This window comes from Polistes dominula, unplaced genomic scaffold, assembly GCF_049000335.1.
Source record: "Polistes dominula isolate Pdom_NZ unplaced genomic scaffold, Pdom_raw_medaka contig_246, whole genome shotgun sequence".
NCBI classification, from domain to species: Eukaryota; Metazoa; Arthropoda; class Insecta; order Hymenoptera; family Vespidae; genus Polistes; species Polistes dominula.
In genome coordinates, this window is record NW_028300928.1 from 523,564 (window position 1) to 547,708 (window position 24,145).

The 24,145-nt window shown below is 32.7% G+C and overlaps 1 protein-coding gene across 1 annotated transcript in view; it reads left to right on the forward strand.

Moving 5' to 3' along the window:
• LOC107072432 (uncharacterized) overlaps positions 1-24,145 on the forward strand; it is an 88,080-nt gene that overhangs the window by 56,154 nt on the left and 7,781 nt on the right. The window contains exons 3-7 of the mRNA XM_015332358.2: positions 18,942-19,177; positions 19,312-19,501; positions 21,348-21,956; positions 22,027-22,940; positions 23,732-24,021. Coding sequence (XP_015187844.1) covers positions 18,942-19,177; positions 19,312-19,501; positions 21,348-21,956; positions 22,027-22,940; positions 23,732-24,021 — 2,239 coding nt within the window. The remainder of the gene's footprint in view (positions 1-18,941; positions 19,178-19,311; positions 19,502-21,347; positions 21,957-22,026; positions 22,941-23,731; positions 24,022-24,145) is intronic.

Consider the following 24,145-nt stretch of genomic DNA (forward strand, 5'->3'; position numbering starts at 1 on the left):
CGGAGAAAAGACAACACATAAGCTGTAAAATTAAATCGAAATAAGGATAGACATTTTCATGAATTTTTCTATCTATACCTATCATATGTATATATGGAAAAAAATCAGGAATCGTGAAACAGATTTTTACACTCATAAAATTTTCTATGAACTTGTTTTTTTTTTTTAAATAAATTTTTTTAAAGTAAAATACAACTCAAAGTTTTTCTTGTATTTGTGTGAAACAATTCGTTTTTATCGATTACCTTGATATTGAAAATAAGTATTTTTCCAAAAAAATTCTAAGTAGAATAGAATAAGTGTAAAACAAAAAGAAAAATAATTATGCAAATATGTGAATTAATTGTTTATTTGTAAAATATTTTGATTTTATGCATTATTTAAATATTTACATAAATATAAACGAATAAATAATTTATTTATTTATACGATACCGATCAGTAAAATCTGTTCTAGTTTATATACTTTTATATTTCATAATATTTTCTAATAATAAAAATATTCATATAAATTTAAATAAAAATTCAACGCAGAGAGGAGATACGTTGACATTAAAAATATCGACGGAATTTTGTCGGCCGAGTCATATTTTCCTACAATAATCGTTTAGATAACATTTGTCGTCATTTTATCGTCGAAACATACGATATACGGATATACAATAATTTTCGATAAAACTATTTTACGATTTCGTATGTTTTAGTAATTATTTCAAACAATAATTCACAATAGTTTGAAAAATTAATATCTTAAAAACTATTTATTTAACGCGCATTATCGCGTTCGTTAATAATTAAATATCTACGTGCATACAAAATCTAAACTTTAACATGGTTTCATTTGAATTTATAAAATATTAGAAATCATTGCGTATATTCATAAAAATCTCATTCTATTTTTTACTTTTTTCGTGTACGGTTTCGTATTACGTATATTTATATCTACCAATACAATTTTTGTTAGTTTTAATAATCGCGCATACACACACACACATTTACATATATAGTTTATCAGTTTAATGCGTTGTCATAATGGACGCTTTTGTTCAACGTTACTGTCGAGATGACATGAAAATGAGATGAGACGTAAAATTATTGTCCAAATCGACGTTCTATTCTCTCTTTCTTTTCTATCTATGTTATCGTCTATATATATATATATATATATCTGCTATATATCGCTATTATTATGATAATGTATAATGCGTTGTCAAGTAGATCGATTTTTCGTTCACTTTTATCTGCATTTCTCTTTTTCTCCCTCTCTTTCCTTGTCTATTTTTTTTTCTTTATTTCTTTCTTTTTCTCATGCAACCCGTTGATAACAGTTTTTACTATCGACTCGTAAAACCATTACAACGGACGTCATAAAATTGTAATGCACTTGGTTGAAATATATTTTTAGTCACGTACATGGAATTTTTGCTCAAATATTTTTATGCACACGCATATTTATTTCTGTCTTTTTTTTTATTTGTACCATTTCTTCTTTTCATCTATTTTATTTTATAAATTTGTCTTAACTTCGAGTTGAGTTACATCGAGCGAGAATAGTTTCTTCCAGGCTTTAAAAGTATAAAACTAAGTCCGTTCTCTGTCAAGTCCATTAATGGATCGATTTTATCGTAAGTTTGTGAGCACAGAATTTTATTTGAAGCATTCGCAACATCTGTTCATTCGCATTTCGTTCGATCTAAATTCGTTCTAAAGAGAAAGTAGTATTGTAACGAGATATAAGAAAATGTTGTATAAATGCGAAGGAATGAAATGAATAAAAAAAAAAAAAGAAAAAAAAGAGAAAATATAATATGTAAAAGTTTTGAAATTTGTTATAAAAATATCGTGGAACAGTTGTTAGAAAATTGGCGAGCACGTTGTATTCTCTAGCACCGTTGTCCCTCGTAAATCTCTGTCAGAGACAAGGGACACGACGGGTTCGGCGGTGTGCGCGTGCGATAAATCATCAGCCCTCCTCTCCCTACTCCACTAACCACATCTCCTATTTCCCTTCCAAGCCGTACCTCGACCCCATCTCCAATCGATTACGGCGAATGCGTTTTGCCCAATAAAACGAATTTCGTAGCTTTTGATAATTCGATTGGAAACTCCTTTGGACGAAACGAGCTTCTTCAAATAGGGTAATGAACTTTACTTCGACGACGATAAACGATTTTATACAAAATAATCTAATAATATAGATTAAATTCATTTGATTTTCATATCAAATCGAAATTAGAAAAAGGTGATAATAGAGTAGTATGCCTACAGTCCTTTACTCTATCGTTCACTTTCTCTCACATCTATCTGTCTATCCGTCTATCTATCTGTCTATCTATCCGTCTATCTATCTGTCTGCCTGTCTGCCAGTCTGCCTCTTCTCTCGCATATCCCTCGTTACTCTTCATTAACGTCGTGTTTCCACAACTGCGGTTGACACCTGAAAGGAACCAAATCGTGGCATACCTGCATAACTTACTGATCTTCCAAAAATCCAAGATTTTCAACTTTTTCTTTTTCAACACCATTAAAAATTTGCTTTTTCACGAAAGCTAAAATATTCGATTCTCGTCTACATCCAAATATCTATCCTCTATCTTTCTCTAACACATTAGTAGCGACAACAAATAAATATATTTTAGGTGCTAAAAAGTTTCTCTTACTGGAATGAAACTCACACTCGTAAAAAATAAAAAATATACATTTATATATGTAAATACACACAAGAAAATAATGAGAATATTAAAAGGAACAATAAATAATGAAGAAAATGTGAAAACAATGAAAATAAAACAACATCGATCATCTTAATAAAAAACGGAAGAAATAAAGGAAGAAAAATAAAGAAGAGTTGAAGGAAAATAGAATCGAATTTTCTAGGAGCTAATTGGAGTTCCTTAGAAATAAAGGAAAATAAAGAAATAGGAAAGCTGCGTGCGTGAGCCGAGTAGTTTGTTAAAAGTTCGGTGTCACGATAGGTTGCCTTCAAAGTTCAGGTACCAGGGGGTCGGAGGGGTCTGTGAACCTCGGCGAGGGTGGATCAACCGGACAGATTGGCGAAGGGGGTAGCACGAGTATGTGCTGCGTCCTTCAAGGTGCCGAGAGAGTCTTTCCCTCGAATAAAAATGGGGGTAAGCATGGCAGCAGGCTTGGTTCGACAACCCTTGGAAATGCAAATGATATTGCAAATCGATCCTCCAATACTGGACCTCAGGATTTACCTCTGGAATCTCTTTGGGCTGCTGGCCTTGACGATGGTATGGGCTTCCCTCAAAGATGTTCCTATGCCAATCACGGTCTTGGTGGTCTCGTCAACAGTATGTCTGCTAGTTCGACCAATGGTCATTCTGAAGATATTTGGAAAGAGAGAACCATTGGTCATAGGTATTCTATCATTTTTTTCTTTTGTTAACATTAATTAGTAAACTTTGAAATTCATTCAAATGTAGTCATTCAGAAAAAGAATTGTAGTATAAATTACATATAAGAAATTGTAAATGTACATATAAATAGAAAGGAATAAATAATCGTTCAGAACGCCAACTACATCAACGGGAATTGGTTCATCTATCGCTGATGAAATCTGGACGTCGGCAAACGAACGGAAAACTTTCTTTCGTACATCGACCACATCAACGGGGATTGGTTCGTCCATAAATCTTCATGAAAACAATCGATCATTGGAATCGAAAGATGGAATCTTTTATTCGACCGACATCGAGGATAACAAAGACACCTGTAGAAGATTTTATCTAAACACTCCAACAACTTCGGGTCTTGGATCGTCCTCCGATCGACAATCGATTGAAACTCAAAGAGAATCGCGAGATTTGCCGGATCATCTTTGGGCTAGCGCAATGGCTGACGGTTTCTCTCGATTTAATGCTATGAAATCGTTAAATACGATTACTCGTCAACCGAGACCTAATCACGACTGGGTTAAAACGGAAAGAATTTCGAGATTCAGTAAACACCGTACGATCGGTAGATCACCGGAGAGAGAAAATCAAATTTGGACAACGTCTAAATTAATAAACGAGAAGGACGTAGATGGTGATGCCGGTTATGCCACGCAAAAGATTGTCAATCAACACGGTTGTCATCATCAAGCACGCAGAAGCTTTTCAACTTCGATCGTTGCCGATCTCGCGATCACGCCAACTGGATCGCACCAAAGTCTTGGCAGTACAGAATTTCTGGTGAGTCTCTTTTCATCATCTCTTCTTCTTATTATAATTTACATTACAAAAAGATATAATCTTTCATTAATATCATGATAACAAAAAGGTTTTGTACCTCTTGAAACGAAAACATGTAGAAACGTGGAAAATATATCTAACATATATCATAATGTTCGATCTAGTTTCCTCGAAGTATACCTTGCAACGTGTTAAAATAAAGATAATGAGCGAGTGAGAGAGATAGACCTTTTGAGCGATGGATATATTTAGCAACGAAATTGTTCCATTAAGTTAAATTGACCCTACTTAGCGCGCATCGTATCGAGCCAATGACCTAATCGCTTACCGAGACTTTGAAATTGAACGAAAATCGACTCAATGAGACACGGCACTCGATCCTAATAAGATGTATTACCGCTACGATGTATTGTATCTACAAACGTATATATAACACGATGGACACCGATCGGAGATAAAAAGTAAATTTTAGATAGAGAGTTAGTAAAGGGGTTCAAAAGGATCGAACAAAGCCAGAGAGATTTTGAAACATTTCAATGATATTTAGGTCAAAGTAAATCCTTGCAATAGTTCAATTCATTTTTTGTTTCATTATTAAAAAAAAGTAATATAAAATCTATTGTCATATATCGCTTATTTAATTTTGATAAATTTGAAATAAATGAAAAATTGGAAAACTCGAATTTTCGAGTGGTTACACAAAAAAAAAGGTGAAAGAAATATCGATGAGAATCGCGTACGTTGGAAAATATGGAAATTAAATCCTTTTTTGACGCGCAATAAAATTATTATTTCGTTTTAATGAACGGAAATATATGAAGAGTATAATAAAAAATATATTTTCTTTTAATTGATACAGCGAAATATCTTACTTTCCAACATCGAGCTCCGATATAAGGATCAAATCATTAATTAAATTATCCTTTTAATTACGGACGAAAAATAAATAAGAACGAACTCTTCTCTTTCCGATAATATTATATTTTTGAATTACACTCGAACGAATATTACGCGTTAACCCAATTACTAGTACCAACATACATTCAATCGTAATTTTAATTATGTCCAATCGCTGAAGGTCCTTTGTAATACACTCGAATCATCTCTATCTTCCCGTTCTCTCTAGCATCGTTCTTGATTTTATCGTGACCGACATTTTCACAGTCAATTACGCGCATATCTAAACTAATCCCAATTATAATTTGTTCCGGAAATGTTGAAGTGCTAAAAAGAAGTATATGTAGGTGAGAATGAAGAAGAAGGAAGAAAAGAGGTGGTATTTACGAAGATTCAAAGTATTTCGTCGATTAACACGTTTGCTTACAAATATCGGATCTATCGACAGCATCGTTAATTAATTCGTAACGTTACACCCAATATAGCTACATGTAACTATATATATTATATATATATATATATACGCACACATGTATGTATCTACTTGAAACGATTAATCGAACACCGTTCGAGTAGCAAAAGAGTAATTGGGGTAGTCAGTGTTTCGCAGTAATCACGAGAGCCAATAGAAATTCGTTATAACGCGTCGTGGAAATTCAATTTCGCCTAATGCGTTGCAAACTCTGAACCTTCGACAAGATAGTTTGCGTTTAGTAACGCTCGTACACTCATGTACATTGAACGAGCTAGCATTCTCTCTTCTCTTTTTCTAGTAACTAATGCAAATTTTCTATTAATTCTTTGCTAGTCGAATTTTACGAACAAAAATTCTATTAACTGTCTTTTATTTCATTTCCCGTGAGTTTACCATCCGAAGAAAACTTTTCATCTTTTTGTTTCTTCTTTAGATGTAATTATGATAATTTAAGTAGTTTTTCAAGCTACGTATCTGCACATCGAACGATAGATTTTCGCTTAGTCAGTTATGTTGGTGCAAAGCAAACGTTCGAAAAGGCGAATAAGAAAAGGCAAGCGTACTAGCAGTAGCAGCAGCAGCAGCAAAAAGGGCCGAAGAATAAGACGGTTGCTTCGTGTTTGTTTTAACACCTGCCATATTGCTAGAGAAAAGCTTCTGAGAAAGCTTTTCATTTTGACGAGTTACAAAAGCCAAATGAAAACGATAGAACTACGTTAATTGAACTTTTAATTATTGTTGTCAGTGTAACAATTCAGTTTCCTTGATTGTTAGCTTCTTCATCTAGGTGCGTGAACATAATCTTTAATATCTCTTACAAAATGTGGTAAGTATTATTTATAATGATGAAGAAAATATAATGTTGATAGAGATGGAAAGGACAAAAGATTCGAACTGTAGAAAAGCCTGAAACGGAACACGCTTTAAGTGATAAATGGGTTTTAATCAAACGCGTTCCTGCCCTCGCAACGTGTCCTCTCTTTCCCAACTATAGTTATCCTCTATGTGTCAGCGCACTTTGGGATCGCCATTTCAATGAGGCTACGAGAGCATTAACAATCGAGTTAAACTCTCTCTTTCTCTTTCTCTTTCTCTTTCTCTTTCTCTCTCTCTCTCTCTCTCTCTCTCTCTCTCTCTCTCTCTCGAGTCAAAGTAGATAACTCTTTTGTTGGGTCCTTCGAATTTCCCTCGAAATCCTTCGAAATTCCTATAAATACTTACATTAATATATATCTAGTTGAAGTATATTTAAGAACAAAATATATATGAAGCATTACCCATTTAAAAGCGACCACTTTTGACCCCGACACTTTCCGATTTTCCTGTAACTTTTTTATAATTTTTAATTTCATTAAAAAACTTTTTGAGAATTTTTTCCATTTTTTTTTTGCCCAACCCAAAAAAAGTAATGAATTTTTCAAAAATTCATAATTTTTGTTCAATTTTTTGTTCAAATAGCCATAACTTTGTTAAAAATAGACATCGTTTTTCTTTTTAATTTTTTGTTTTTAAATGTGCTTTTTGAAAAAAAAAAAATTTTTAAATATTTGAAGTTAAATTTTATAAGAAATTTAGTTTTTTACAAATTTTTCTAATCTTGGTATTTTTAATTTTTTTTGTTTCCCTTTAAACTTTCGTTCATTCCATTCGTTGTTCCATTATGATGGCATTTAATTTGGTTTTTATACTAAAATAAACATAATTAAATAAATATAAATATTTTTAAATGTATTTAATGACCTTAGTTTAATTATATACTATCGAAAATTATAAATACAAAAAGATTTCAATGCACTATTAGTCAATTTTTTAAATGAATATAATTAAAAACTGAAATGCCCCATATATATTATATATTCTGATTTATTGCTAATTTGAAGATTTTCTAGAAAATTGTGTAAGATAGCTTTCGTTTAAGTCTGTAAGTTAGTTTACAACGAACGTTTGGGTAATTTCATTCGACGAACTCATTAGTTTACGAGCAAAGTCAAAAGCGTGCTGGCCACTTATGCTAAATTATGAATTAAGTCGATCAATCGAATTAATAACCAATTTTTTTTCATAAGCAACAACCTAACGTACACAATTTTTCAATTGCAAATTCTATAAGTAAATACGAAATAAATATTATATCAACATTATCGATAATTTAAAAAAATATTGGTTCAGCGTTTTAATCGTTCGATTTATAATTTCTACTCGAACGAAATTATTTATATAGGAGAAATATCAATTAAAAGATGATGTATAGATTCGTATATTCATTTTGATATGAAGGATCATAATAAAGCATTAAACACTTGACCAATCATATTTCAATAAAATGAAATAGAACTTGATAACTATAATGATAGTAATTATATCATTATTTATATATCGAAATAATCATTTTCATTTTCAGTTAAATTATAATCAACGAATTTTAATAATTAATTTAGCTGAATTCCTTGACGTTAAATAAAATAATATCTTAATATATATGAATTACGTGTCAAGTTGTTTGTCCACTAATAACTTTAAAACTACTCAACCGATCTTAATGAAATTTTTTTTATTTTATGTAATTTTTTCCAACTTAGAATATAGAATAGTTTTTATCGCGATTATTTTTTATTTTTTATTGCTAATTTAATGATTTATTATTTAGAGGTTATCTAAGTACCTAGCTTCTCTAAGCATTCAATAGATGGTGCTGTATTATAATTCAATTATTTCGATAGATTCACGTCATATGATTTTTTCAAATTTACATATGACAAATCTAACCTTACTGTTCATATTTTTTCGTGTATTATTATTTTATGTATTCCATTTTAATTGTAGTATTATTTTATGTGTTGTTATTATTTACTAAATAGTTTAGAATTATATGAAATTAACATTTTATAACAATATTAATATATTTTTAATAAACAACTTTTTAAATAATTATACTCAAATATGATATGATTTAAATGTAAAATCACAAATTTGATGTTCTTTTTTGCTTAATTTAAACTCACCGAAATTCTAAGTGAATGATAATTAGACTTCATTGAACAGTTTAAAATTATATTAAATGAACGGATCAATCTGATTCTGAAGAAGTTTTTACGTCAAAAAAGCCACAGCAATGCGTGGCCGGGGCACCCCTAGTATATATATACAAATTTGTATTAGAGAAAGTTAAAGTTAAAGTAATGTTTCTCTCTTTATCTTATAGAATTCCATAATTTTGTATTTATTAATTTAAATAAAAGATAGGACATGATAATAAAAAAATGTCAGTTCTCGTCTTGAAGAATTCAACGATGTTTGCAATTATATCTTTAGTATATTAATTTGAATAACAATTTATAATGATTAAATAAGTAAATTATTGGAAACATTTTACACGTGCTTCGCAAGAATAATCCATTTTCAAGAAGATGGAATATACGATAGACATTTTGCCAAGGAAAGCAGCGAATTTCTAACGTGTTCGTTGGTTTAATCCGTGTTTACGTTAATCCTCGTATAAACGACGCCATCGCACACGAGAAAACGAAGAAGAAGAAGAAGATGAAGGTACTAAAGGAGAAGCAACCTTCTTATCCTTTTCTCTTTCTACTTGTTTTACTTCTCGAAAAAACACGAAAATATTTCGTCGACGAGCCGCAAAATAAGTACCTTAAGACACTGTTTCTTTTAATGAAATAAGACTTTGTTCCTCTTTGACGTTAACATTTTAAAATTGAAAACGCACGAACTGGCTTTGTATCGTGCATGCACGATACTGCATTATATCCATAAACGTCGCTGATTTGTCTACCTTTTTTTCATTTTTACCAATAAATTATTCGTTAGATTACTGAGATAAATCAAAACTCAGAAGAAATAGGAAAGGAACGTTTTAAAGTGGATCGACCGAAAGCACGAAACTGCTTTTTAAAGGATCATATCTCGCAAACATAACATAATGGATTGTATTCTCGATCTAGCTATGTTAAACAAACTCTTTGGATTTAACATTTGAAATAAGGATTATGGATCTTCCTCTTTCTTTCGTCAAAGATTATTCGTATTTCGTTAAATATATTTCGTTTCTAACGAGCCTTCATAAAAATTGGAAATACGAGAAATATTTGTATGACTTTTTATCCACCCTTTTTCCTCTCTTCTTTCTCTAATCATTCCTAACATTTCCCTTTTGTTTAATAAAAAATAAAAGAATCATGGTCACATTTTTAAATTAAAAATACCGATAGCGAATTTCAACATTCTTTTCACGATTACTACGTTATTTCTAATAAAAAAGATACAAAAGGAAATGGACAGAAATATACACATTTTTTTGAACTTAGAGAGATAGGAAAAAGTTGATAAACTCGGAATGAGATAAAGAAAAAGCAACTAAAACTTTGTTGGCTTTTATGCAAAACTTTTGAATACTTCTAAAGTGTAATAAAGTACATTTATATTTCAAATTATTACAAACAATTATGACATAGTATTTCGTATTTTATTTATTAATGAAAAATCCAAAAAGAAATGTTAAAATATATATTTGAAAGATTAATTAAAAATAGAAAAATATAACGAGAAAGGTTCTTTGTTCCCGTTGCACACACGACGAAGCGATATTTCTCGAGCGAGTAGACAAAATGAGACGAGACGTCGTTGACCGAAATAGATGCACCTACGGAATGCAAATTTCTCTTATTTGAGTACCGTCTACGTAGACGTTCGCGACAACGTATACTTTAGAGACGACCAAGATAGGAATGTTTGAAAATCGTATGCGTGATCCTAGTTTAAAACGACCTCGAACAAGAGAATGGAAAGGGATAGAAAAAGGATAATGAAGTACGGTGTAATTAGAAATATATCTTTGTATCAATACTAGTTAGTATAATCTATTTTGTCTTTTTACACACCTATCCAATATTACCAAAGAATAAGTCGTATCTTTTTACCACCTCTCTGGAGTCAACAGTATACGATTTTTATTTTTCATGTTATTTTATTAATCTTTGGATTATAAAACAATCCGTTAAACGATTGGTTATCATAAAATGAGCTTTAGTTAAGGACCAGAACGAATACGATACGCTTTCCTCTCGTGAGACTGGCCAGACATTGTTGGAGTAGGTCAGTGAGAAATCATGTTCACGTGAGTAGTAGTGGTGAGTGAGTAATCACTACTACTACTACCACTACTACTACGACTACTATTGTATAGACAGAGTAGCAGTTAGTGGCACACGCCGGTCACCTTTCATTCGGCGTACTCTCTTAAAGTTTTCGTGCAAACGAGTGCGTGAGTGCGCGTGTGCTTACTAGAGTGTTGTCTTCTCTTTCTATCATATAATTATTCTTATTTTACGATAAACAGCAAATCAACGTTTGCCGATGAGTTTTCTCGAGCGTAATATTTCTTCTTTATTCTCCCCGACACGATAAAAAATCTCTACACAGGGGACAAAAGATCACGAACAAAAGCATTGTCCTTGCCGAAAAATTAGGTCAATTTATATATGTTATTACATGCTTTTTCATTTTTGAAAAAAAATAAACAAATGTCATTAATTAAGATTCCCCGAGCAAGATAGTTAATTAGAAGAACGGAACGATCTACGAAGCGTTTCGTTTGCTCGAGTAATACTCTCCGCATAATAATAATCATGAAGAAGTATGCAAGAGAGTTGTATGTACCGGCGTGCAACTGTAGAGTAAGCTTTCATTAAACGTCACTCATCGTAAGATTAAAAATCGTGCATTAGCGCTAGCAAAGACTAATAGGAGAGACAGAGAAAGGGAGAGAGAGAGAAAGAGAAACACGTTGGGAAAGAAGAAACGTAGAGTGAGAACGGTCAGTGTACGATCGACCAACGTGTAAAACGCGTTCTTGCTTCGTCTAGTACTATAGTAGTTGGTTAGCTCGATCAACGTGATCCGAACGTAAGCGTTCAGGTATTTATAATACCTTACTTGCCATAAGCTCTAACCGATATGTGTGAACAAAGTTATATGTTATATTATACTTGCATGTGGGTGCGTGCATTATCATTAAATATTTATCTTATGTTTGCTAAAGAAAGTTCTTTATTCGTGAATTTAGAAAATTGGATTAAGTTGTTCCTCTTTGATATTACAATTATTACTACATATTATACAACGGAATAGTGTAGGGTTGACCTTGATGGAAAAGTATTCAGAGGTCAGCCGAAAATAGTCAATTAACTCGTCGTTCGTCGACCCGTTTGGGGAACTTGGCCAGAACGAGCGTCCTTGGCCGATAAACGGAGAAAGAAAAAGATAGTGATTCGCAAGTATCGAAATCGTTTGCGTGTCTTCTCAAGCGTGAAAACTCGTTTTGGGTCGAACAAAACTAGCCTAGCGGTTTTGCTAACGGCAACGGTATGCGCGCGCCTGACTTTTTGTCATGATAAATAAAATCTCGGTTGATTGTAGGAAGGTAGTTTTACAAGGACCAATAGGGTTGCACCGGTACGCTTTATTCGAATAGCTTTTCCAAATGGCACTCTCGACGATTTCGATCGATCGAAACTCGGATATCTCGAACGTACGTGACTTGTGAATCTTCTACTCTAGTTCGAATTTAATGCCCCTTTTAATACTCGTCCTTCCGCCATTTACCTTCCTTGACTACGTGAAATCGCTATTACTATCTTCTTTCTTGGGAAAAGAAGACAAAAATTCAAGAGAAAGAAAAACGAATATCACCCTCTTTTCTTTTTAATTTTCATTGAATTCTCCTTGAATTCTTATCAAATTTTTTCTCAAGATATTTTATTAAAAGAATTATCTTTATAATTTAAACAGACAAGTGTGATTATATATAACAATAATAATTTATTAATAAAAAAAATGACCATAGTTAATTCGTAGTTTGAAATTAAAGTAGAAAGTGTTTAAAATTTGGACGAAGATTCCTAAGGGTCTTTTTTCTTCGTAAGGGTTTGGTACTTCGGCATTAACTTTCGATCGGTCGGCTTAAGAGAGCTCGATTAATGGTGCTTTAAGAGCTAATTCGACATTAATTGCACTCTCTCGAGAGCGTGCCAAGCTCTGTATAAACTAACCTCTCCCCCGTTTTATACCCCCCAACCATTGGCCCTTCTCTATTTCTCTCTCTTTCTATCTCTTTCTCTCTTGTGCTTTTCGCTTTTCTACGAAGTACGACACGACCTTCGCTTAATTACGATGGAATTCAATTAAGCGAGCCGAGACGGTTTGCACTTGGCTCTGATGACGATAGAACAAAACTGGAACATATATATGTATACTCAACTATATAGGTGTTAAATACATACACCTATGTAAATATATAAAAAAAATTTTTTATTGCTTTATTAAATTTTATAGAATTCGTCGATATTATGAAATAAACTTTTAACCAGTTAACTGTAATGCTCCGTTTTGAAAATACGCACCACTATGCGTCGCACAAATCGACCGATGACGAGTATATTCGTCAAGCACAAATTAAGTGTCGCTGGGGTGTCTCATACAACTCTTTTCACGATTTTTCAAATATTTACGATAACCTGAAAAAAAAATACTTCAAACAAAAGTTGATCAATTTTTGATTAGCTATAGATTCCAATGAAAAAAAAATTTTAACAAATTTCTTTTTAATGTATTTTAAGGCCTCATTTATTTTTTTAAATTGCACCATATATTTTTAAACTTACAGTATTATAACCCGTATTAATACGAATTATAACAAAATAGGAGTTTAAATTTTTCACTTTATATGTATTATTCTTGCGTTTTTCGTTAATTATGTAATATATGTTACATAAATAAAGAAATATAAGTAATAAAATTGGCAATTTTATAAAATAATTCTGATACAATATTTTTTCATCTGTTTTCACAAATTTAACTTAATAAATTTATCTATTTCCGAATATAACGGCTTAGAAAAGGTTCTACCATCCAATACCTACACTAATGTTTATTGAAATCTATAAATTTTAGTGAGACCGTTAAAATTCCCGTATTGAAAGATATAAACAAATTTTTCATATTTTTTATTTGTTTGTTTTTATCCCGGCCTGGTCTTAAAATATTCTAAGCATCTTGAAATTTAAGAATATGTCTCGTTTTTTACAAAAACTACAATTTAAATAGCCAATGGTCACTATTTTTTACGCATGACGAGTATGTTAGTCATGACACAAAATCCTGGCACTTCTTCATGATGAGTATACTCGTCAAACACTGTTAACTGGTTAATAGTCGCATATTTATGGATTCATTTATGTTAAAAATAATCTAGGAATTGTTGAATAAGAAAATTAGGGAAATTCCAAGCTTGTCGGAAATCTCATCGCAAAACGACCTCGTTCGAGAGTACAAGCGGATATTTTTAAACGCTTCAAATCGTAGTAGCATCGATTCGATCGAACCATTGCGCGTAACTTTCGATGATTCCCTTTCTATTCAGTCTTCACGTGGAAATCATCGTGTTATATTTTCGTCTCTCTCGTATCGTTCTGTTTTCTCATTGCAAACAATTATTAATTATATTTGACTTTAAAATAATACAATATTTTATATTCTTTATAATCCAAATATTTTGTCGATTCTTCTGTATAATAACACATTTCTCTCCTTTCTATTTATATTGGAATATTTTCTGAGAAAATATAATAGTATTCAAAACGTCCTATTTTCGAGAACAATCTCTTTAACAATCTTTCAACTACTAAAAACATTCTCGAAAGAATTGAACTATTTGAAATAAATTTCAAACAAAATTCTCTATTTAGAATCTATAGAAATTGTCTCGATGTTTTTCCTTCAATTGTGTTTCAATCAATCGCGAAAATATTCAAAGATATTTTCCAAGTGGTTTCGATAGAATTTTGATTACACGAATTAAAAATAATTCATTGGAGAGTTCTAATACCAAAATTCTATTCATTATATACATTATTATAGGAATAGGATGCGAGAGAACAATCGCTAATTTGAAGATAATTAAACCAAAATATAATAGGAACAATGAACCTTGTTAATACTGAATAATTATTAATAACATTATTATATATAGAAAGAAAATGTTATTTAAACATTTTAAAATAACAATAAATTAAAATAAAATGATGAAAGTTTGTGACTTGTCAGATATAATAAAAAGTGATTGGCAATGTTGATGCGAAAGATCGAGTGATAAAGTGAACAACATATCACGGTGAAAAGGAAACGATAGATGACATAAATATCTAAACGCGTAAATAAAGAAAGAAAAATAAAATGCCAAGGCACAGGTTTTATCGAACTGAACAAAAAAGTCGACTTCCAGATTTGACCAGTGACGTTTGTCGATTGTTATCTTACAAAGGATTAAATGGTCTGGTCAAAGGTCACGTCGAGGAACGAGAAACGAAAGTTAGAACGAAAAGAAACAAAATAAGAAACGAAGAAGAGGAAGAGGAAGAAAACGACGACGAAGATAAAAGTGAAGAAACAGAGAAGAAAAAAGGATTTTACAAAGACTTGATAAGAAAAAAATCGATTGAAACTAAGGTAGGAGGTTAGAAAGTATTCAATTCATTTTTAAATTTTAACTTTTCAATTATTCACAAAATTATTTCATCTCGATTTAATCTATTAAAAATATAATGTAATTATATTTTACAAAGCAACAAATTAATATATCACAAAAATGCAATAAAATATTGATTGAATAAACTAAAGATACTTCTTTCTCTCAAGTTTATCCACTTTCTAAAATTATTAATTCCAATATAAATCTTATGTCAATGATTCCAAGACAAAATTTCACTCGTTATTTTTCTATAATTAATATTCAAATACTAACTTGTTTTTCCGTAGTCTTAATAACTTTGAAATTTTTGGAATTTTTCAATTTTTTATCATTTTTTGGATAAATCGTTGGTAAGATTCTTGTCTTTTTAATGCTTGACTTTTAATTTCGACATCGTTGAGAGAATGAGTTCCACTTGAATAAAAAGAATAGAGATAATTGAGGAAAATAGAGAAAGAGAAGGAAGGCGGAAGGGCGCGAGAATGTCTAATTAGAAAGTTAATTAAAAGGCACAATTAATTAAAACGTTTACTCGAATGTCTAACTTTTACTTTTATGAACAAATTTATATATATTCTATGTATATTTTATTAGAATAATTTTAATAGAAATTTACACTAGAAATTAAAATTGAAAATTTACATAAATGAAGATTTTTTCATTTCATTAATAATTTTACGTATTGTATAAATACGTATAGTCACACACAGGTAGAATGTTTCTAATTTTTGAAATATTTTTCAATCGATTTGAATGACGCAAAAGGAGAAACCACTATCGATATTTACTTTTGATTAAATAGACCGCAAGTTCCTTTTTACTATTTCAATATTATATCGAATGAAAGTATCACATATACGTATATACAGAATATAGAACTCTTATAAAAGAAATTTAATATTATGATAATAACAATTGAATTTTTGTCAGGGAAAAATATGAATTTGATAGAAAATCGAAACTGGACAATATACAAAAATGCGTAGATGGGATTGGAAAAGCATGAAAACGTAAATCACATGTTTAATTTACGTGTTCGAATGCACATGTTTTTCTTACCGATTGGAAACACACGTAGATTCTCGTTATCGTCATATTACATCGTCGGCTTTACAGGAAAATACGGGTTTACCAAGGCTCGTAGCTATCCAATAGCAAGGGATGTTGTTTACCTACCCTCCAATGACGTACACCTATGTACGTATATATATATATATCTGTTGTGTGTTTTAAAACGATAAAGAGTACAACACGCAGTTCTTTTAGGGAGAATAACTCGAGTCGGATAAAATGTTCCTTTCAAAGAGAATGCGATACCATAGCTATAATTTATCGCTGAAAACAATAACGAAAATAATAACGGATATGAACGATAATTAACTTAAATATTATAATGAGTTGAAAATTCAAAGAGTGTGATATTTCATATAAGAATGCATACTTAACATATTAGCAAAATGAAAAAATAAGCAACGAATTTATTATTTGATTTGTTTATTTCTATAGAAATCAATACTTTTGTTTTCTCTCATTTGTAGGAAAATCTGTAGAAGGGTAAAAAGATACAGAAACAAATAGAGAAAGGAAGAGAGAGTCTATCGATTACAGTGAATTTCACGTTATATCGATGCCATTTGAAACACCTCTGATACGAGCCATTCGTTTACACTTTGAATTCTCTGCGTGTACCGTAATCCTTCGAAACCTTTCGAAACTATCGAATTTACTCCTGACTAAACAAACAGAGTAGGAAGCTCGAATTTTCATTCCTCTACCATCATTTACTAAGCGAATTCTTGACGACTTACAGAGTGTGTTTAGCAAATCGGAATCTATAGCTAATGTATCATTTCGTTTGGTCATTCGTAATCATGCTTTTCTTTCTTCTTCAATTTCAAACAGTAAATGTTTCAACATTTGTACTTTAGGAAATATATATTTTCAGTTAAATCGAATTCTAAATTGTAAATTACTTATCTTTTAATTGTGAATTATCGTCGAAACAATGTACAAAGATTATTATATAAATGTGTTAATAAAAAAAAATAGAATTATCAATATTCAACAGAATGATCAATTAAATATAATTATTTAACAAACAAAGAAAAGATTTGATTAAAGGACAATTGACCATGAATATGCTCGCAATATATATATATATATATATGAGTGCATATACGTATGGAGATCTCATTATACAATATAATTATTAGGTAATGCGATTCTAAAGAGCTGACTATTGTGAACATCATTAATGATCAATCAAATGAATAGAACGATATCAATTATTTTTGTCTGATATACGTAATAATAAGTACAATAGAAATTTGTTCATAGAATAGTTCGACGTTGAATGATATAATACAACACTTTTCTATTAATATTTAGAAGAATTTGAAACATTCACGACGAATCCAGTGAACGCGTTAAACGATTAATACTATAAACAATTTGATTAAAAGTAAAAGAGATAAAGTTGTTTTCCATTCGATTTATTGGCAAATCCTAGGCAAATTTATCGGACGAACCAGGCAATTATGGAATTTACGCAGTGGATGAACATGTTCGATATCAGCTGTTAGAGTGCGTACCTAGAAGAGGCTTAACGTTATATCCGTTATAATTGGATCGAGATTAAATTAGCTTCTGACCGTGATTGAAGTTTAACGTGTCGGCCATCTAGAGCACTCACGTACACACACACGTACTATTACTTATACGTAATCTTCCTTCCTCATCTTTGCTTTGTCGATTGCAAGTATACTAAAATACGATTGACAAAGTTTGACAGCCGCGTTTGCCGAAAGATAACTTTTTCTTTAACAATCTTTCAAAAGGTTTTGACTCTTTTTAATCTAAAGACCTAGTTTGATAGAATTGGTCAGAAGTAAAGTCGATTTTAGAAGAAAAAGTTGGGAGGTCGAGCTTTTTTAAATTCCATGGAAAGTCTCACGGTTCAAAGAACACCTTTTCAAGAATTTATGTGACCAAAGACGCCTTGCCCTGCCCTTCGTCCTATCACTGGAACGGAACAGAACCTACGAAAATACGAATTTCTAAGAATTCATTTTTCATAAAAAGATCCTATGTGATTTACGACTTGAGATACCATCGCGTAATACATCTTATTTCGTGAAATTTATTTATCGGTTCTCCTTTTTCTTCTTTCATTTTTTATGACGAAAAATTGAATAACAATCCATAGACATTATTTAATTTATAGAAATAATATTCAATTAAAATTACAATTTCGTGACATCGTTTGACGAATATTATGCAAGAAGAGAGTCAAAGGGTGAAGGACCAAAGGGAAAGGTGCTTTGTAAGCTAGCTAGATAGCATGTCCTTCGTGCTTTCGTCGTGAAAGCCCTTTGTCGTTCGCGGTTCTGCAATTATCTCCAATTAATGTCAGCTTTTTCCTAAGGACATCACTTTTCCTTATTTCTAGTCCTTCATTCAATGAAATACATTCTATTTCCAAAAGCATTCCATTCATCTTCTTTCTCCCCTCTTCTCCATTTATCTTTCATGTCATTATTTAATACCAGAAATTCATTTACAGTCAGCCTTTTTAACCTACATTCTTATAATACTGGGCTATTCATCAAAATTACCTTTAAAGGATTTTTATTACAAAAAGTTAATTCAACTTTTTACATTCGAATTATTTCAAATTCATTATTTCAACAATATGATATTTAAATAAAATAATTATCATACAGAGAAAAATTACGTGCTGTTGGCTCCAAAGAGAGGCGGTAAAAAAAACATAACCTCGAAATAAAATCTGCGTAAAAAATAATCGATTGAAAATTTGCTTTTCTATGTTGCAGGAACTTGAAAGAAGTTCATCTAGAGAAACATTGTCGTCGCCGGTTGGTAACAGTCCGGTTTGTTGTCAACCATGCAGTCCAGCTTGCAGTCCAGCTTGCAGTCCGCCTTGCAGTCCACCACCAGCACCAGCTGCATACATATCAAGTGCTCGTGCTTCTTCAAGAAGACTCACTACCGGAAGCGGGCTCGGAGTTCTTCCATCCCCGGAAAGAGATCCTTTAGGAAGATTACTCAGGTTAATTTCTTTCAATTTTTAATTTTTTTTTAAAAGTAACAAAATAATTTTTATTATATTCCTCTGATAAGTGATGACTTTTTATTCATTCGTTCTTCTAAATATCTCTTATATATTTAAAATGTATTGTTTAGATTCTTGAAAACTTTCTACACGGAATTAGGAAAACGCGATCCACCTCATATGCCGGCATGGGTTTGTCCTTTGCCTCTTGGAAGTCTTTGTCCGGCTCACTTCAAACCACATTTGCAGTTGGTGCATAAAAGTGAACAGGAACATCGTCTCGAGAACATCAAGCCGGACCAAATCTTCGCACCTGTCAGAGTGAGTATTACAAATCGCCCGCATCTCTTCTTCTTCTTCTTCTACTTCTTCTTCTTCCTCTTCCTCTTCCTCTTATCGATGTCAACGTCGACGAATACGAGGATGACAAGTAGGAAACGTGCAAAACTTCCCAAGCAGGACAAACCCGATAAGAAAGACTGACGAACGTGGTGTCTACCTTCTATGAATCTTCTTCCAACATTTATAACCTTCTTTTTTCCTCTCTTTCCATGTTATTTCGTTTTTTTTTAAGTTTTACTATCACATAACCACTTGAAAGCATACTTCCGTACATAATTATGATCATAAATTTATTTTCCTTTTTATTCTCAATGTAGAACATTTGCGAGTGGAATAATATTGTATGTGTCGAATGTGATATCTCGAAATATTCTCATCTTTTATTGTCATCGTTCTCATAGATGTGCTTGTAGTAGTAGTAGTAATAGTACATAGTAGTATTGGTCGAATCAGGAACAAGAGAAGAATAGAAACGAGTTATAACTTGAACAATAAAGTAGCGACTCGTGACTCCAGTTTTGATATCACGTATCCCGTGTTATCATACCAGTTTGGAAAACGATTTAAAAAAACGACTTCTTCGATACGCACATTCTCATTTCTTTTTCTTTATTTTGATATCTACTCAAAAATCTCTCTCTCTCTCTCTCTCTCTCTCTCTCTCTCTCTCTCTCTCTCTCTCTCTCTCTCTCTCTCTCTCTCTCTCTTTCCAATTGATCATTCTTTTCTATTTATGGGTTTAAGATACGAAAAGAGGTTCCATTTATTTCAGAGATATTTTTTTCTTTTCAGCGATCCATATATTGTATAATTATCATATCAAAAGAGAAGAATATATATATATATATTTCAAAATTTGTAATGTTAATCAGCGTCAAAGTAATTATTTCTTTCTTGACATTTTCTAAAACAAGAAGAGAAGTCATAAACCGTGTTAGGCTAGTAACGAGAACGACTTTACTCTTGCATATAGCGTGTGCTGGATAAAGAACAATGAAAAACGAGAAATAGAAAAGATAAGGGTCGCAGAAGAAGAAGAAGAAGAAGAAGAAGAAAAATAAAGCTTGTTGGTTCGTGAGTAGCTTTTCCAAGAGCTTTTTTCTTAGCTTTCGTATCTCGCTCGAAAGAGCAATTAGTTGGCTAATAGATCTCTTAGGATCTTTCGACAGTTCTCGAGAACGTTTTCGACACCTTCAATGAGAAGATAAAGATGTGTTTACCGAATAAAACCTATCGATATCTATTTATCCAATAAAGACTAATTCAAAGATTAATCTATTTTATATATTAATTTAATAGCACAGTTATCAAAATTATTTGATTGAATTATTTTATTTTCAAAAGATATGAATTAAAGGAATTTAGAGACAATATGCATGCAACTTTTGCAATGATTGTGTTCGGTGTATTCTTGAATTTATTCTTCCGTAAAGGTAGAAAGAACGCCTTTGCAGCTTTTTTTCAGCCTTTTTTCAGCCTTTTTTCAGCCTTTTTTCAGCCATTGCCGTACACGTGGAAGAGTTACGAGGTTCATTTTTCGACGTGCCCGTTTCCAAGCGAAGTGTCGCATTGTTCGCTATTCTCATTGCAGCATTTCGCGTTATCGGAGAATGGGAGGAAAGAGAGAACAAACAAGAGAAAAGTGGATAGAAGAAAAATTTTAAGAAAATTACATCGGACTTGTAGACGTTATCTGTGATATTCTTTGTTTTACAGTACCACCTCTTAAAGCTCTTAACAGAATCAACGAAGAAATGTTACTACACTATACTACTATATATTAGTATATATTGATTTGATTCTATGGTAGCATTGTTATTTTCAGTTAAGCGATGGCACCGTGTCGGAAGCACCCAGGAGAGTTGCGATAGAAGGTGGTCCAGGAAGTGGAAGAACAACGCTGTGCTTACGTTTACTTTATCAATGGGCAATTCAAGCCGAAGGTCCAGCTTTGGCGTTTATCGTACCGCTTCGAGAACTTCGTGGCAGTCCACTTTTAACTTATTTGGCACGAGAACTTTTACCAAGGACAGCAGCTCTCGGAGATGCCGTAAATCAAGTTTGGCGTACGTTACATCTGATGGAAGACCGAGTGCTCTTCGTATTGGACGGTTACGACGAATGCGTAGGAGGAAGAGCGTCTCTGGGAGATGCGGCAGATCTCTTGGAAGGCCGATTATTTCCAGAAGCAAGAATACTCGTCACTTGTTCGCCTATCAATACAGCTACTTTATCGCCATTGGTACAAAGAAGAATTCATTTGGCTGGTCTAGAATGGCCACACGTCGAAAGACTCTGCGTTGCTTATTTCATTCACAACAATATGGCAGGCAGAGCTTGTGAATTTTTAGAAGCTTTGAACGTTCAACCCCAACCTGTCAAACAATTAGGTCAACATCCACTTGGTTGGATCATGCTTTGCTGTCTTTACCAGGTTAGATTCCTTTTACTCGTTAGATTCCTTCTAACGTATATAACAAGTTTCTATTGACATTTGATTATAGGATTCAGGAAGTTTACCGAGAGAAACGAGCGCTCTCATGCATGCCGCGATTAAATGTATCGTAAAAAGAAGCCTCGAGCCAGCTATTCCCTACGAAGAAGAGATTCCAGGACATTGTAGAAAACGTTTAGAAGAGTTTGGCAAGGTATCTCTTGCAGCATTAAGGGAAGGAAGGTGTTGCTATACCGAAGCTGAAATAAGAGCACGTGGTGGTGGGATCGAAGTTACCAGGCTAGGCTTTCTTACTAAAGGATTGACCCTTGGCCAAAGACGTAAACCGGATCTCTTCACTCCTATTCACGTAGCCGTGGCCGAGTTCCTTGCAGCTTATTACCTCACCTCGGTCGCTCAATACGCGAACATCCTACGAAGAGAACTCGAGGGTCTGCCATCGGGTATTATAGGACATCTCGCTGGTCTTTTAGGGCCGAAGACACACCTCATTCTTAATCAGCTTTGTCCTTTAGAAGTACCACCTAGATCGGTATTTTCTTTATTGAAAGCAGCTGGTGCATCGGATGGTAACGTTTCAGCCGTTTGTCGATTAGTTGGTGCAGGTTCTGGTTTCGGACCAGCCCCTAATGAAAAACCATCAGCACCTTTGGTACACACTTCACCTTTAGAACTAGAAGGTTGGTCCAAAATACTCCAAAGCTCGGCTTGTACCCTCGAGGCTCTCGAATTGGTCTTCCAATTGGAAAGAGGATTCGACACGAGGTATCTCGACGAATTCTTCGATGCTTTAGCTACTAACGAGAGTGTTAAACTCGTTAGGATTACTTCGCTCCTTGGCCAAGAATTTCCGGCTGACGAGGCATTAAGGCTGGCTGGACATTTAAATAGTGTGCTCGGAAAGAAGAAACTCAATGACTTCGAGTTGGTTATCACTTGCCTTGAAGAATCTGCGCATGACAAGTGAGTTTTATTTATTAATACAATTACACAATATTTTAGAATATATTTCAAAAAGACAAGTTATAGGAAAAAATAAAAGAAAGATTTGGCAAGAGAAAGAAGTTGCGATATATTATTTTCAGTAGGTATTCGCGTTTCAGAGGCAAACGGAAGTCACTAGTTCTCCCTTTTAGCATTTTCCTTGCAGTACCAACCCCTGTAAGTAGTTCCGGACCCACTTACCGATTCTCTCGGATTTGCGAAAAGGAAAATCAAGAAAGAGGAGAAGACAAACGAAAAGGAGAGAATTCGTGACGATGATTAAGGAGAGAATGAAATAGAAATGGAGAAATGAAAAAGAAAGAATTGTTGAAAGTGGAAAAGCTTGAAGAAAAAAGAAGAGATACCATGGTTAAAGATCGGTCCCTCTCTTTCTCTCTCTCACTTTTTCTTTCTTACATTAGAATGAAAAACGTCCGACGTGCCTCTTAATTTTCCGCCATCACCGCCAGCAACCAGCATAAAATAAAAGATTCTCTCTCTCTTTTTTTTTTATTCTTATGAGGCAGATTTCTTCGCTCGCTTTAATCTCTTTGTCACTTCTTATATATCATCTTGTCTCTCTAGATTTCCTTATTTTTCTCTCACCATGACTCGAAAATCATTTCAATTGTATCATTTGTAATTGTTACACAAGTGTTATATATTATAAGTGTTATGTCCCATTCTATTTTGTTAATAATTAATATATCATTTGTATTTATTAATTAGAGAAATATTAATTAGAAAAATGTGTTGTTTTGAAATTGTAGATTAGAATGTGTGGTGAACGTGTTATGTCGCGGCCTAAGTCATGCTTCTAATAGCTTGGCACGTTTGGTCCTCGACATGAATCTGTCCGGAGAACAAGTATCACGGATCTGCGATGCACTTCGCGGCTGCGTTCAAGTACAGGCACTGCACTTGCCCCATTTGGGTTGTGGCTCAGAGGGTCTCGCCTCCGTTGCTGAGTTGCTCAAGGAGAGACCTCTTCTTGCTCTCAATCTAGCCGGAAGTTGGGGCTCTAAGAACGAAGATCCTTCTAGTTCGGGGATCAGTATGGGTAAAAACATATAATTAATATATAATAATAATTCTTTTTTACTTTATGATAATTTGTTAAATTTATTATGACGGAAACTCGATTTTAAACTATACAAAAAACTGTAGTTAATGCTAATTATTCT